At 48.0% G+C, this 12,662-nt stretch overlaps 6 protein-coding genes across 6 annotated transcripts; 3 read left to right on the forward strand and 3 right to left on the reverse strand.

Moving 5' to 3' along the window:
• Nucleotides 1-1,155: 1,155 nt before the first annotated feature.
• Nucleotides 1,156-1,878, forward strand: Pdw03_4520 (uncharacterized protein; the record flags this gene model as incomplete). Its single annotated transcript, XM_014675575.1, has 1 exon — nt 1,156-1,878. One exon carries the CDS (start codon nt 1,156-1,158, stop codon nt 1,876-1,878), a length of 723 nt encoding a protein of 240 aa, XP_014531061.1.
• Nucleotides 1,879-3,374: 1,496 nt separating this feature from the next.
• Nucleotides 3,375-4,139, reverse strand: Pdw03_4521 (uncharacterized protein; the record flags this gene model as incomplete). The annotated part of the gene is made up of 6 exons (XM_066100771.1): nt 3,375-3,380; nt 3,454-3,515; nt 3,686-3,742; nt 3,865-3,869; nt 3,933-4,011; nt 4,079-4,139. 6 exons carry the CDS (start codon nt 4,137-4,139, stop codon nt 3,375-3,377), a joined length of 270 nt encoding a protein of 89 aa, XP_065956171.1.
• Nucleotides 4,140-4,691: 552 nt separating this feature from the next.
• Nucleotides 4,692-5,319, forward strand: Pdw03_4522 (Pathogenesis associated protein Cap20, putative; the record flags this gene model as incomplete). The annotated part of the gene is made up of 2 exons (XM_014675574.1): nt 4,692-4,742; nt 4,828-5,319. The coding sequence occupies 2 exons, from the start codon at nt 4,692-4,694 to the stop codon at nt 5,317-5,319; spliced, it is 543 nt and encodes a 180-aa protein (XP_014531060.1).
• A 398-nt stretch (nt 5,320-5,717) lies between these two features.
• On the forward strand, nt 5,718-6,957 carry Pdw03_4523 (MAGE protein; the record flags this gene model as incomplete). Its single annotated transcript, XM_014675573.1, has 3 exons — nt 5,718-5,741; nt 5,799-6,144; nt 6,224-6,957. 3 exons carry the CDS (start codon nt 5,718-5,720, stop codon nt 6,955-6,957), a joined length of 1,104 nt encoding a protein of 367 aa, XP_014531059.1.
• A 2,113-nt stretch (nt 6,958-9,070) lies between these two features.
• Pdw03_4524 (Elongation factor 1-alpha) lies at nt 9,071-10,566 on the reverse strand (the record flags this gene model as incomplete). Its single annotated transcript, XM_014675572.1, has 3 exons — nt 9,071-10,179; nt 10,239-10,507; nt 10,562-10,566. 3 exons carry the CDS (start codon nt 10,564-10,566, stop codon nt 9,071-9,073), a joined length of 1,383 nt encoding a protein of 460 aa, XP_014531058.1.
• Nucleotides 10,567-11,781: 1,215 nt separating this feature from the next.
• On the reverse strand, nt 11,782-12,337 carry Pdw03_4525 (DNA-directed RNA polymerase subunit; the record flags this gene model as incomplete). Its single annotated transcript, XM_014675571.1, has 4 exons — nt 11,782-11,817; nt 11,871-11,965; nt 12,050-12,259; nt 12,328-12,337. The coding sequence occupies 4 exons, from the start codon at nt 12,335-12,337 to the stop codon at nt 11,782-11,784; spliced, it is 351 nt and encodes a 116-aa protein (XP_014531057.1).
• Nucleotides 12,338-12,662: the final 325 nt, after the last annotated feature.

The following is a 12,662-nucleotide window of genomic DNA, read 5'->3' on the forward strand; positions in this document are numbered from 1 at the left end:
GGCGAGATCGAAAAACCATCGAGCACATTCGGTCCCTGCGAACATGGGATGGGAAAACATACACCATGGCTGGAAACAGATTCGTGAATGTATCGATGAACTCCAGTTTTAAACAGGACGCCACTTCCATACCTGGTGTCCGTCTGAATGAAATGGAAAATGAACAATTATTTCAAAAATCAATGTTGTCTATAACCTGAGAACTGGTCGATTTTTGGTCTGTTCTCTCAACGCAGATCATTCCCATGGCCTTGTAGCTATACGGTTTGCCCCAGGTCATTCAATTCCATGGTGTCGTTGCTACGATTGATGTATCCATGCCCATCTGTAATTTCCAACGTAGTCCTCAAAAACGCAGCTATCAAAAAAAAACTTCTGGCTAGCCGCGCATCCTCTCTTCCAAACCATGTACTATACTCCAAACGCATCATCGTGGTGTCCAAGAACGAATTCTCGAACTTTGAGGAAGATAGTTCACGGCACGCCCTGAAAGGTCTAGGTCCTCACATCCAAACTTGATGGTGCAATCATAGCTTCTCTTCCTCCACAGTCCATGTACCAAAAATGAACCCCACCCCCGCCAAGATATACCATGCCTCAGTCATGTGGATATCGGCGCTTGCAGAGAGTACTTGATACGAGCAGACTTCAATTTTGAATTTAATTCTAGACTATGTAGCATCAGTGCTTGCACTGTTATCCCAATGACATTGCAGCGTTGGCAGCCCTTAGAGTATTATCGTCTACCAGGTAGGCAATCTGAACAAAGAGCCGCATTAATTCCGAGGTTCCAGGGGACAACTGACACACCCTAATCCTACTCTCGCTACTAAAACAAAGGGGATCTTGGCCTTTGAACGACATCATCTTCGTGATGAGTGACACGCATTCTTTGTCTTCATTGTCTTCTTTCTATCCAAGTCTCCATAGCCTCAAGACTTTGCCCATTTATTCATGGTTGGTGCACTCTTCACCCTGTATTTAGAGAAACTGTCTTCTTTCTAAGCCCCCATCGGTTCCGTCCCATATAAGTTGGTCACGACTAAGCTATCTTTTCAATCAGCTGCCCCCAACACCCACACAGTACACGGTGCACGTTAACATCCCTAACCACAAGTCAATACATATCTCACTGGCCATCTAATTTTGGTAACCATGCCCTCTCATCTAAAAAGAATCCGCGAGGATACCGGGGAGGAATGGATGGACAACGAGGTCCATCGATACTACAACATGCCCATGGTAGTCGTGCGAGCCAAGCCTCATGTCCTGATGCACTGTAACGTGTGCCGTGACACTACTTCACTTCTAAAGACATCGGTCAGTATTGACAAGTGGATTAGTACGGAATATTTCATCTGGGAGATGTCCGCGGGGCTAGCTGACAGCGGCGTAAACCCACAGTGGACGGAGTTCTTCGAAGATGAATGCAAGGAAAAGTGGGTGCAGATCCAGGGCGAGTTCAAGAGCATAGCCGATCTCCCTGAGAGATTCCTTCACGAGGTTCCGGCCCCGCCCTTCCAGATTGCAGAGGTGAGAATCACGGCTAACAAATCCCCGTATTCTTGGCGGCTCCGTGCGAATTCAGGCCGACACTTGATTTATACAAGCTTCTGGCATCTTTGGAAGTGGGTTCTCAAAGCAGACCCACCCACTGTTGGTCCCTTTGACATTGTTCTCAGAGTCCCCTCGCATACTCCTGCTGGGGAGGACCCTTTTGATCCTTGGAATATGTCCCTCCCAAACAATCCCCTTGGTGTTATTAGCCGTGAGGATGTTTCCCATCTTCGCTGGGACGGCGTATGCAGTGATTCTGCCCCCTTGGATTTCACGTGCCTCTCTGGAGGAGTATGGCGCGATCGTTTTCCCTCCATCTAGCTGTAGCGGATCACGATCTACCTTGGCTATTATGGATCTGCTGTAATGTATGCGAGACTCTCTTTTGATCTTTTGGGTGTTTTCTTTTTCTTTTTCTTTTAACACACCAAGTCCTCTTATGGGAATGTGAGAATCCTGACAAGTCCACTGCGATGTAAGGATACTTACGAAATCGCTTTAATTCTTGAACAGGTGGACAAGAACTACCGTAAATGGGGAACCAAATTTGAACACCTGGTAGGTTTTGATTTACTCTCTTATGTTTATAGCCTAGCACATGGTTGGGGGGGGGGGGGTTTTTTTCTTTTTTTTCTTTTTTTTCTTTTTTTTCTTTTTTTTCCTTTTTTTCAAAACGCATAGATCCACATTAAATACAGTCTAGTGTTTTACACTAATCTTTCTCAAAAATGCGGTATAGAAGAAGTAGAAGTTAACCAAACAATCAGCCGTACTAAAGCAATACCGACATTTGGAGTATCACCCTAGATAGAATCCCTTCCAAATGCTAGAATGAAGACTGGTATAGCCATCTTAGCACTATCACATAGAAGGTGGGAATCTAGATTGAGAGCCCGCATCCCGTGAACATAGGAGATTAGAATCAAATGATGTACATGTGGAGTGCATAGCTGTATAGCCAAGTTCGGCATAGATCATGTGATGGTTTCAAGAATCTATGAAATCAGGAATCCCTTCCCAATGGCGTAGTCCGGAAAACAAAGCGATCCGAAAATCCAACCACTCGTACATGATACCATTCCCGACAGCTGATTCCCTTGGCGCACCGATTTACGTGGTGCTTCTTCAGGGCCGATGTTCACAACTGCCAAGCCAAGGGCAAAGCACTTCGAAAACATGAGTCTCCCGCGCAATTGATCACCCAAACATCAGAACCTGTATTCGCCTGATTTGTGACCATCCCGAGCAATTGATCCCTAAGGCAACACACAGTTGAATCCCTGATCCCGAGTCAATACTCAATGACCTCTCACTCTCACACGTGAAACGGTTCACGAGCTACGGGCCTCCGCTGTGCTAAATGTTCAGAAGGCTGTAACCGAGATTCCACCTTCATTCCAACTGCCACCCGTGGATAAACAGAGTGCTATTCGTGCAAAAAAAAATGTTTTTCTAGACTCGGTTGTACGTCAGAAGCAGAAAATGAGTAGCAGCGTGTGACAGGCTGAATCGAGAAGCGATTTCCCAATATCCCAACCGCTCTGAAAGTAGAGATAGATCGAAGGCCGTATGGGTTGTGGACAGATCTTCAGAAGAAAGGATGCAGGAACGGAAGAGGCAAAGGTTGTACTTTGAAGATGTTGGGACAAACGTGGTCAAGACCCGATATACAGGGATCTGCAAAGTAACTTGATCGAGTGGGTTGCCGGTCGATCATCGCAATCCGTTCACCTCAGCAAAAGGGAAAATGGGTTGAAAACAAAATCAGAAGCGGGGGAGAAAAGACGCCCGCCCCCTCTGACTTCGAATTCCAATGCTCATGACTTTGTTTAACCCAGTCGACATGTTCAGTTCTCATCTGCCGACCAGGGGAAACCTGATCACCTCCCGGCTTACCCTGATAGTCGTACCGAATGCAGATTTCTCTCTTCCTTCGGCTGCAATAGAAAGACAAAGATCTGGATATGCACGAAGTACCAAGGTGTCTTCTATGCCTCACATCAACTACAATCAAATCCATAGGGCCATAGTACTACTATATTCCTATCGAATGCAACTGTTTCATAGGGTCACATCAAACGCCGAGATTCGGATGAATCCGTGACGAATCGCTTCGGTCATCGCAAACCTGGGACCGGGAGAACGATCTCCAATCCGGCCAGGACCTTGCGCAATCTTGCTCCTGCTGCAATTGGACAGTCATTACGTGTTACTGGCGAGGGTACTCCGCAGTTGGGGGACCCGACGCTGAGGCCGGTGGGTACATTACTAGCATCACTCATGTAGGTGCAGATTGGCTCGACTCACATAACCTAGAAGAAGCGTCAGTCATAGTTTTGGTAGGTTGGACCCGATCAGCGGCCATCTGCGCCCACCGTCTAGGCCATTTTATTATAGGGTGCAGATAAGCAGGTTTGTCCAACGAAAAATTCGGGGAAATGGGTGAGAAATTGTCTGATGAAGTCACCCCTCCTTTGGGTCAAATCGATCTATTCTGGGGGGAAGGGTTAGGAAATCGAACCTTTAAGAGAACCCTGGAATACAGGAAATGACATGCCATAGAAGATGAGAGAAACGATCATAGAGATCCAAGTGGAACCACACGGCGTTTTTGCATCAGACCCGCAATCACATGCAAAAGTAGCTCTTATCAAAATTTCATTTATGGAGACTAGTATTTCAAGATTTTTGGAACTAAGTGTATTTGGTATAGAATAATATTAATTTAATACCTCGCTTTGATTAACCATATTCAATTGACAATTTGTAGTGCATAGTGGCCATAGGCAATGGCGTGTTGGCGTTGGAGGTGTCACTAGGGACTTGAGGCAGTTAAGCCCTATCTAAAAGAAAAGAATAGAGACGAAAAAGGACGAAAATTCAACATAGCCAACTAAGATAGCCAACTCCAATAACCAGAATACGGATGTATTGCACAAATGATACAATTACGGTAGGACCCATTGCATAATGACAGCGCAATCACATGTGAAAATCCTTTTTCCTATACAATCTCAGTAATTCCTCTCTCTCTCTCTCTCTCTCTCTCTCTCTCTCTATCTTTTTCTCTTCTCAATTCCCATCATCCTACATCCTCCTCAATTTACAATTTCTTCATGCCTCACGCAGCTAAAATGGGGGAACCGGTCGTCAACGGCGAGAAACACTACTCTCAGTTCCTTGACGTAAGTATACCGCCCCACCGTAGCCCAACTCCCAAACGCAGAACCAGAGAATCAGCCCATACTAATTAACCATTCCCAAATCTAGCATCTCACTTCCTATCCCATCATCTCGGACTCCATCTCCTACTACAAGGGCAACCCCTACGGAGCCAAGTCCCTCGAATACGCCGACCAGGGCTACACTCGTCTCGCCAAACCCGTTCTGCCCTACTTTTCCACTCCCTACAGCTATGTCGCTCCCTACCTAGCCCGCGCCGACTCCCTCGGGGATAAGGGTCTAACTCAGATCGACACCCGCTTCCCGATCATCAAGGAGGACACCCAGAAGCTGCGCGGCTCCATCTACAACAGTGCTTCGCTGCCTGTTCGCGTCGCCGGCAATGTCAAGCACCATGTCTCCGATATCTACGGCTCCGAGTACAAAAAGTGTGGTGGAGATGGTGTCTTTGCTTCCGGAAAGGCTTTTGTCACTACCAGTTTGGTTCTGTCACAGGAATCACTAGCTTGGGTTAGCACTTTCCTCCAGAGCAAGAAGGAGGAAGCAAAGGAGGTTGCCAATGAGAAGAACCGCCGCTGATTTTGGAGTTTTTTGGGGACCTTTTGAAGCGATTTTTTTTGGGTTCCTTGTTTTCTTTTTCGTAGTCTTTTGGAGAAAATATTACCTTGTCACTGCTGTGTGTATGTTGCTCCTCTCAGGTCCATCGATGTATGTTGTACACAGTACCTCGCCACCAACTTGCTGGATTTTAAAACACACAAAATTCCTACTTCATATCTTTGTAGATGTTGTAAAGCATGCTCTTTAATAGATCACCAAAGCTAGTCATCGAAAGAAATCCGACCTCGAAACGCATTTGCTCTGAAACAAAGAACCATCGATCAGCGCCATGCACGGACCTGCCCCAATGGAGTAAAATCGTTCTATCGCGTCGCGTCTCCCCAAACTCACCACCCTCACCACCATATCTAATCAAAATGTCATCAAATCGCAAAAGACGGGTATGCAATGTCAAATCCAATGGATCAGCCCTCAACTAACCTCAATCTCTTCCCCAGAATAACGCTGCATCTGAGACCGAGTCAACCCCAAGCGCTCGTCGGCGCAGAAGACAAAGCGAAGAACCCGACTCATCGTCCGCGCCAGACAGCGACGGGGATGGGCCAAGTGCACCGTCCAGCACCGATGCAATGGTCAAGAAACTGGTGCGACTCGCCATAGCAAGCGAGTACTCGCGGCTCCCGATCCGGCGCAACGACATCAGCGCGAAGGTGCTGGGCGAGCAGGGCCCACGGCAATTCAAGCTAGTCTTTGACCAGGCGCAGTGGGAACTGAGGCAGCGTTTTGGTATGGAGATGACCGAGTTACCGGCGCGAGAAAAGATCACCGTAACCCAGCGACGGGGTGAGTGGGATTCCATCTTGCTTTTGCTGCAGACTCACGCCATGTCTTAGAAATCACCTGCTGACATTTCTTTCAAAAGCCGCGCAGAGGACTGAAAAGTCTTCCTCGGCTAATAAGTCTTGGATCGTCACTAGCACCTTGCCACTCCCATATCGTTCCCCCGAGATCCTCATTCCCACTAAAGCGCCTTCCCTCTACACCGAAAGCACATACACGGGCCTGTACAGCTTCATTATCGCTGTGATTTTGCTGAATGGTGGCTCGCTGGCTGAGCAGAAACTTGACCGGTACCTGGCGCGCACAAACGCTGAGGTTGCTACGCCGGTTGACCGCACGGATAAACTGCTGCAGCGACTATGCAAGGAGGGGTACATTGTCAAGACGAGGGAGATGGATGGTGGCGAGGAGGTGATTGAGTATGTCCTTGGACCGCGAGGTAAAATTGAGGTCGGGACTAGTGGTGTCGCGGGTCTTGTGCGAACTGTTTATGGGAAGGAGAAGGGGGACCATGCGGGCTTGACTCAACTCCAGAAGGAAGACCTTGAGGACTTTGAGGGGAAGCTTGGGAGGAGTCTTGGGTTTGAGCCGGCGACCGGACGAGCTAATGGGGCGGGTGGTGCTAGAGATGTGGATGAGGATGCTCGAGTTAATGGGCACGGGGAGGGACGTGAGGCGCCGCGGAGCTCGGGGCCTAGACGGTCTTCGAGACGTACTCAAGAAGAAGAGGAGGAGGAAGAAGAGGAGGAGGAGGAGGAGGAGGAGGAGGAGGAGGATGATGAAGAACCTGGTTCTGAAGAGTACGAGGAAGATTGATTGATAGAGCTTTGATTGGCACGCCGTCATAGCGTAGGGATACATACTACATGTAGATATCTGCAACTTGATACCCAAGATACGAAAGGTCATTTACATACCCACGTTTGACCAATGTTTTGCCTTTTTAAATCTTTGATCTATAGGTTCATGCATTGTCGATTCCTGGAAATGTCCAAGTCCGCGTGGGAGTTGAGATCAATTCTTGTGAGCTTACCTTGGAATTCAGTCAATCATTGAGAACAAGTTCTACTGGTCGCTTTCTTCCGGCTTAGCACGATATTGGGAGATTTTTTTAATAAAGAATATAGTAAGTGATTTCCATTTGGCAAGGTTACAACTGACTCTCATTTCCTTGTAGATGTAGATCATCCACTTGTAGAAATTGTTGTCGAGGTTGATCAACTCGATAGGCTCATCATACTTAAATGCCAAACTCTTCCTTGTTTCGAGCACCTTCAACGCCAAATATGATACTCAAAAGCATCACCCGTCCTTTGGAAGAAACAAAATACAGTCCACAGGAAAACTTGTCTGTTCGGTATCTGCGCGCGCAAATATTATCCCATGCTTCTTCCATCCGTTGCTCGTGACAGCTAGAAAGGCGGAGGGATACCAGCTCAGGTCTCCACTTGCCCCTGCATCATCACGAGGTATTTCTTCTTTATCCAATTGGATATGTGCGGTGACGATGTCTTTGAGGGTCTTCCCCGCAAAGTTGTTCGAAGGCGCTAGGCGGACGAGAGGTGGTCCTTCGTGGCCCTGTTTTTCCATCCACACGTTGTCAGGCAAAGAAACATTGCTTTCAAGCTCACTGGCAGAGGTTTCATCCAGATTGATAATCAAGGCCGAGGTTGCGATGCATGACCGATGACCCATACCAAACAGAATAGAAACAACTTTGCTTTCTTCTTTAGAACGTACATGTAGCCCTGATACCTCACATGTGGGTTACTACGGATTTCCACGAAGCCACTCTTGCCACCAGTCCACATCTAGCCTCAGGGAATCTATCTTATTATAAACCTTGGAAGTGAGCCTCCAGGGCTTCGAGGGCGTGCTTGACCACAATCAGGAGGGCCAGAATGAGCACTGTGACGACATGAGCATTGCAACAAAATCGACTTGGATGTTGAACTGCTAGTCTACTTCGTATACTTCGCTTGGTCTAACACTCGTATAACGACCATGACCAGTTCCCTATCATAGTAGCCACAGAAGCTCAATGATAGCTCGAGCGTAAGTCTGGATGTTTGGATTGGTTCGGTTTCGGCATGGCTTGAGAAATTGACATCGAGATGGAAATTCAGAGTGGCTTGGATAGATGTACCCAAGAACTTGGAGTTATAATGCCACTGGTGTCTGGATTTTAGACACTTGGGTCATCATAGTTCAAAATGGTTCTTGTCCAATGGAGTTTCTCTTTGTTGGACTCTATAGGTGAAGAACTATACCCCGCATGCACCAAATACAAAACTATATATTCCGGCTGATCAAACACCCCGTGGTGATTGATCGGGGTCGATTCTCTAGATAAGCATGGGAGTCACCCTCTACACCAAATCGGAATAGAGTGAGTTGCAGTTGGGTTCCAGATTGAATATGGTGCCACTCGTTACTTGAAATCGCTTGTTTTGAAGCCGATTCGAGAAATTTAGATACCATTTCTTTTGATACATATGCAAAAATGGGAATAGGGCGTTGGAATCAAATGGAAGATTTAAGAGGTGCCAGAGGAAGAAAGAGAGGACAGGAGACGAAATTTGTTCAATGTACGGAGTAATGATGTACTATTCAGATAGCTTTCATGGAGCTTTTAGGTTGCTGGCCTCGAGCCCAACGCATTGAGTTGAGCGCAAGTCACCGAGGGTGCGACAAGTTTGCCGTCGAAGGGCGGGCGATCAGCAGTTTTTCCTATCAATGCTTGTACAGGTCTAATTCAGAGAACCCTCTACGTTGTGAGTTTACGAGCAAGAGAAAAAGGTAACTTTGAGTCATAAAAATGTGGGTAGTCATTTTTTGGGCAACTACACAGCAAATCTACCTCGATCCAGTAGCTGTTTTTGAAAAGAAAAAAATCATCACGGCATAATGAGCATCATCCGAGAATCATTTATTTCTTACCAGCCTTGGCAGCGGCCTTGGTGACCTTACCAGCGCCACCAGCGTTCTTCTCAACGGACTTGATGACACCGACGGCAACGGTCTGGCGCATGTCACGGACGGCGAAACGACCGAGAGGGGGGTAGTCGGTGAAGGCCTCAACACACATGGGCTTGGAGGGAACCATCTTGACGATAGCGGCATCACCGGACTTGATGAACTTGGGGGAGGTCTCGGTGGCCTTACCGGTACGGCGATCGATCTTCTCGAGGAGCTCAGCGAACTTGCAGGCAATGTGGGCAGTGTGGCAATCGAGGACGGGAGCGTATCCAGCGCCGACCTGACCGGGGTGGTTCAGGACAATAACCTGAGCGTTGAAGGAGTCACAAGCGGCAGCGGGGTCGTTCTTAGAGTCGGAAGCGACGTTACCACGGCGAACCTCCTTGACGGAAACGTTCTTGACGTTGAAACCGACGTTGTCACCGGGGTTACCGGCCTTCAGCTGCTGGTGGTGCATCTCAACGGACTTGACTTCAGTGGTGACGTTGGCGGGGGCGAAGGTAACGATCATGCCGGGGGAGATGACACCAGTCTCGACACGACCGACGGGAACTGTGCCAATACCGGAGATCTTGTACACATCCTGGAGGGGAAGACGGAGGGGCTTGTTGGAGGGACGGACAGGGGTCTCAATGGCGTCAATGGCCTCGAGGAGGGTCTTTCCGGAGGTCTTGCCAGCCTTGGTCTCCTTCTCCCAACCCTTGTACCAGGGGCAGTTGGGGGAGGGCTCAAGCATGTTGTCGCCGTTGAAGCCAGAGATGGGGACGAAGGGAACAGACTTGGGGTTGTAGCCGACCTTCTTGATGAAGTTGGAGGTCTCCTTGACAATCTCGTTGTAACGGTCCTCGGACCACTTGCAGGTGTCCATCTTGTTGAGGGCAACAATGAGCTGCTTGACACCGAGGGTGAAAGCAAGCAGAGCGTGCTCACGGGTCTGGCCATCCTTGGAGATACCAGCCTCGAACTCACCAGTGCCGGAGGCGATGATGAGAATAGCGCAATCAGCCTGGGAGGTACCAGTGATCATGTTCTTGATGAAATCACGGTGACCGGGGGCATCTGTGACAAACCGTCTTAGCAGGTGTACAAGTAACTGAAAGAATGGGAGAATTTCTTACCAATGACGGTGACCTCGTACTTGGCGGTCTGGAACTTCCAGAGAGCGATATCGATGGTGATACCACGCTCACGCTCAGCCTTGAGTTTGTCAAGAACCCAGGCGTACTTGAAAGAACCCTTTCCGAGCTCAGCAGCCTCCTTCTCGAACTTCTCGATGGTACGCTGGTCAATACCACCACACTTGTAGATCATGTGACCAGTGGTGGTGGACTTGCCGGAATCGACATGGCCGATAACGACGATGTTGATGTGGCTACGCTCTTCCTTACTGTTGGGTCAAGTCAGTCTCGGTTCTGCTAAGAAATCAAAGACAGTCACATACCCCATGATGACGGTTGTAACTTTTTGTAGTTCTTTGTAAGATACTAGAAAAAATCTGTGGAAAAACTTGCTCAGAGACTACGGCAGAACGCGTAGAGGTACTGAGCAATAGTAATCAGCAAAAGTAGTCGGAAGAGAGAGCTGAATAGCAGTAGGGGGGGGAGAAAAAACTCACTGTAGCAGACAAGAGGAAGAAAGAAAACTCTGTGGGAGGGCAGGAGGGGAAATCCTTATATGGAGGGGCAAGCGAGCGAGGCGAGTCAGCAGGTGGGGCCAAGCCCTCTGTGGGTAGGGCTCCTGATTGGCTTTAGCCCTTACCCGTGTACGCAGATTTTGCAAAGTGGATTGGTCGGCTGAGGTAGATGTACTTGCTTCAACATGTTGGCAACCATACCTTACGATGTACTGTCTACTTCTGTTCTTGAAACACCCCTCCGTTTCCCTGGTTGTGTCCTGCCATGACACTCCACCCTCTGCAAATTTTTTTTTTTTTCATCTGCTCCGTACCAGCCCACTTTGTGGCTCTAAACGCTTGAAACTGGGCAGCAACGCAGAGTGGTTGGGTGAGAAACTTCTACAACGCAGTTTGCACTGTTTACACCGTACTTTGTGCTTTTTTTCTGCTTTCTTTGGGCCTGTACGAATTACTGTGGCAATATTGGATGTCCCCATCCGTTTTTTCACTTTTTTTTTTTTTTTTCCTTTTTACCTTTTGTCTATAAGAACCCCGCGGGTGAGGGGCAACATTCCTCACCGCCAACTCATCCCACCAACAATGTCATGTCATGCATGGAAAATCCTTTCTTTTCCCTTTTGGTTTTTGCCTCCTGAGACTTAAATTCATATTTAGAACATTCTAAGGTTAGGTAGAAATCAATGTCGGGCTCTGCATCTGTACTAGATCAATTGTATTTATAGTTACATAGATAAACAACTCCAAAAGTCAAAGCCATGGTCAATATGATATGAGATAAAAGTGCATGCAAAAGCTAGACCCATGTCCCACCCGAAAAGTTTCCGCTGATGGCAAAAAAAAAAACCCTGTGCGCTGGACTGTGACGTCGATCAATTTGGGTATCGTTGTATCAACTTGATAGTTTTGAGTTGCATTCCCTGAACACTTGGTAAATGCGCCTTTGCACCTCGCTGTTATAAAAACTCAAAATGAAAGCCAAAAAAAATAAAACGCAGGTGACTTTTTCCCAGCCTTGCCACCCAACTCTAATTTTCTCTCCACCGAGCACCGCATGAGGTACACTGGAGCTGTCAGAGACGGGTACCTCACTTTGGACGTAAGGAGAGAGACATACCTTTAAGAACGTAGTCATCGGTTCATCTGCACTGCGAATCTGCAGCTGGAAGAAGTATGCACGTTCCCCATGGCAGCTTTCGGCAGGGCATTGAGCTGTCAGGGAAAAGAAGAGAGCGTCAGTCCTGTATGTCTCGACGGACATGTCACTTCTGAGAGAAAAAAGCAGAAAGAACTTACTGCCAACACTGTCGGCATTGGCAAACTCTTCCTTGCCACCAAAGACATCGTCTACTTCCTTTTGTTTCATGTCTTTCTTCTCGAAATAGTTCTTATCCAGCGGGGCTTCATAGGGGCAGACACGGCATTCAAAGCGGTTCACACCTGCGGGGAATCTTGTGCTCGAGTCCGCTTTGGAAATAGTGAGCGCATTGCTGCAATTGGGACAGACTAGAGAGAGGAGTCAGTTTCTGTTCTGGAATGTCGCTGAACAGTATCAACTTGGAGACAGCACATACAGACTAGCATCTTGATGTGGTTAGAGGATGCAGTGGATAAGGCCAAGAAATTTTCAGGAAGCTAGACTAGGAGGAAGTTAGGCTCTCAGCAGCTGTACAGTGTAGTCCCCGTCAGATGTAGAACATCACCGCCGATGATGAGAGGTCTAGGCGCGCGGCTAAATCCAAGCGGGATTGGAAAATCATATATCCGGGCGACCCGCGTGTGAGATGTCCCTGGGGAACAACTCCGATAGCCAGTAGTACCTGCCAGCAACTTGAATGTCTGTTTAACCCACAGTCCAGCTTGTACATACGTATCCTACTTCGTTTCCCTGTGGACGATCCATTTCTGA

The sequence above is a fragment of the Penicillium digitatum genome, chromosome 1 (genome assembly GCF_016767815.1).
Source record: "Penicillium digitatum chromosome 1, complete sequence".
Lineage (NCBI taxonomy): Eukaryota > Fungi > Ascomycota > Eurotiomycetes > Eurotiales > Aspergillaceae > Penicillium > Penicillium digitatum.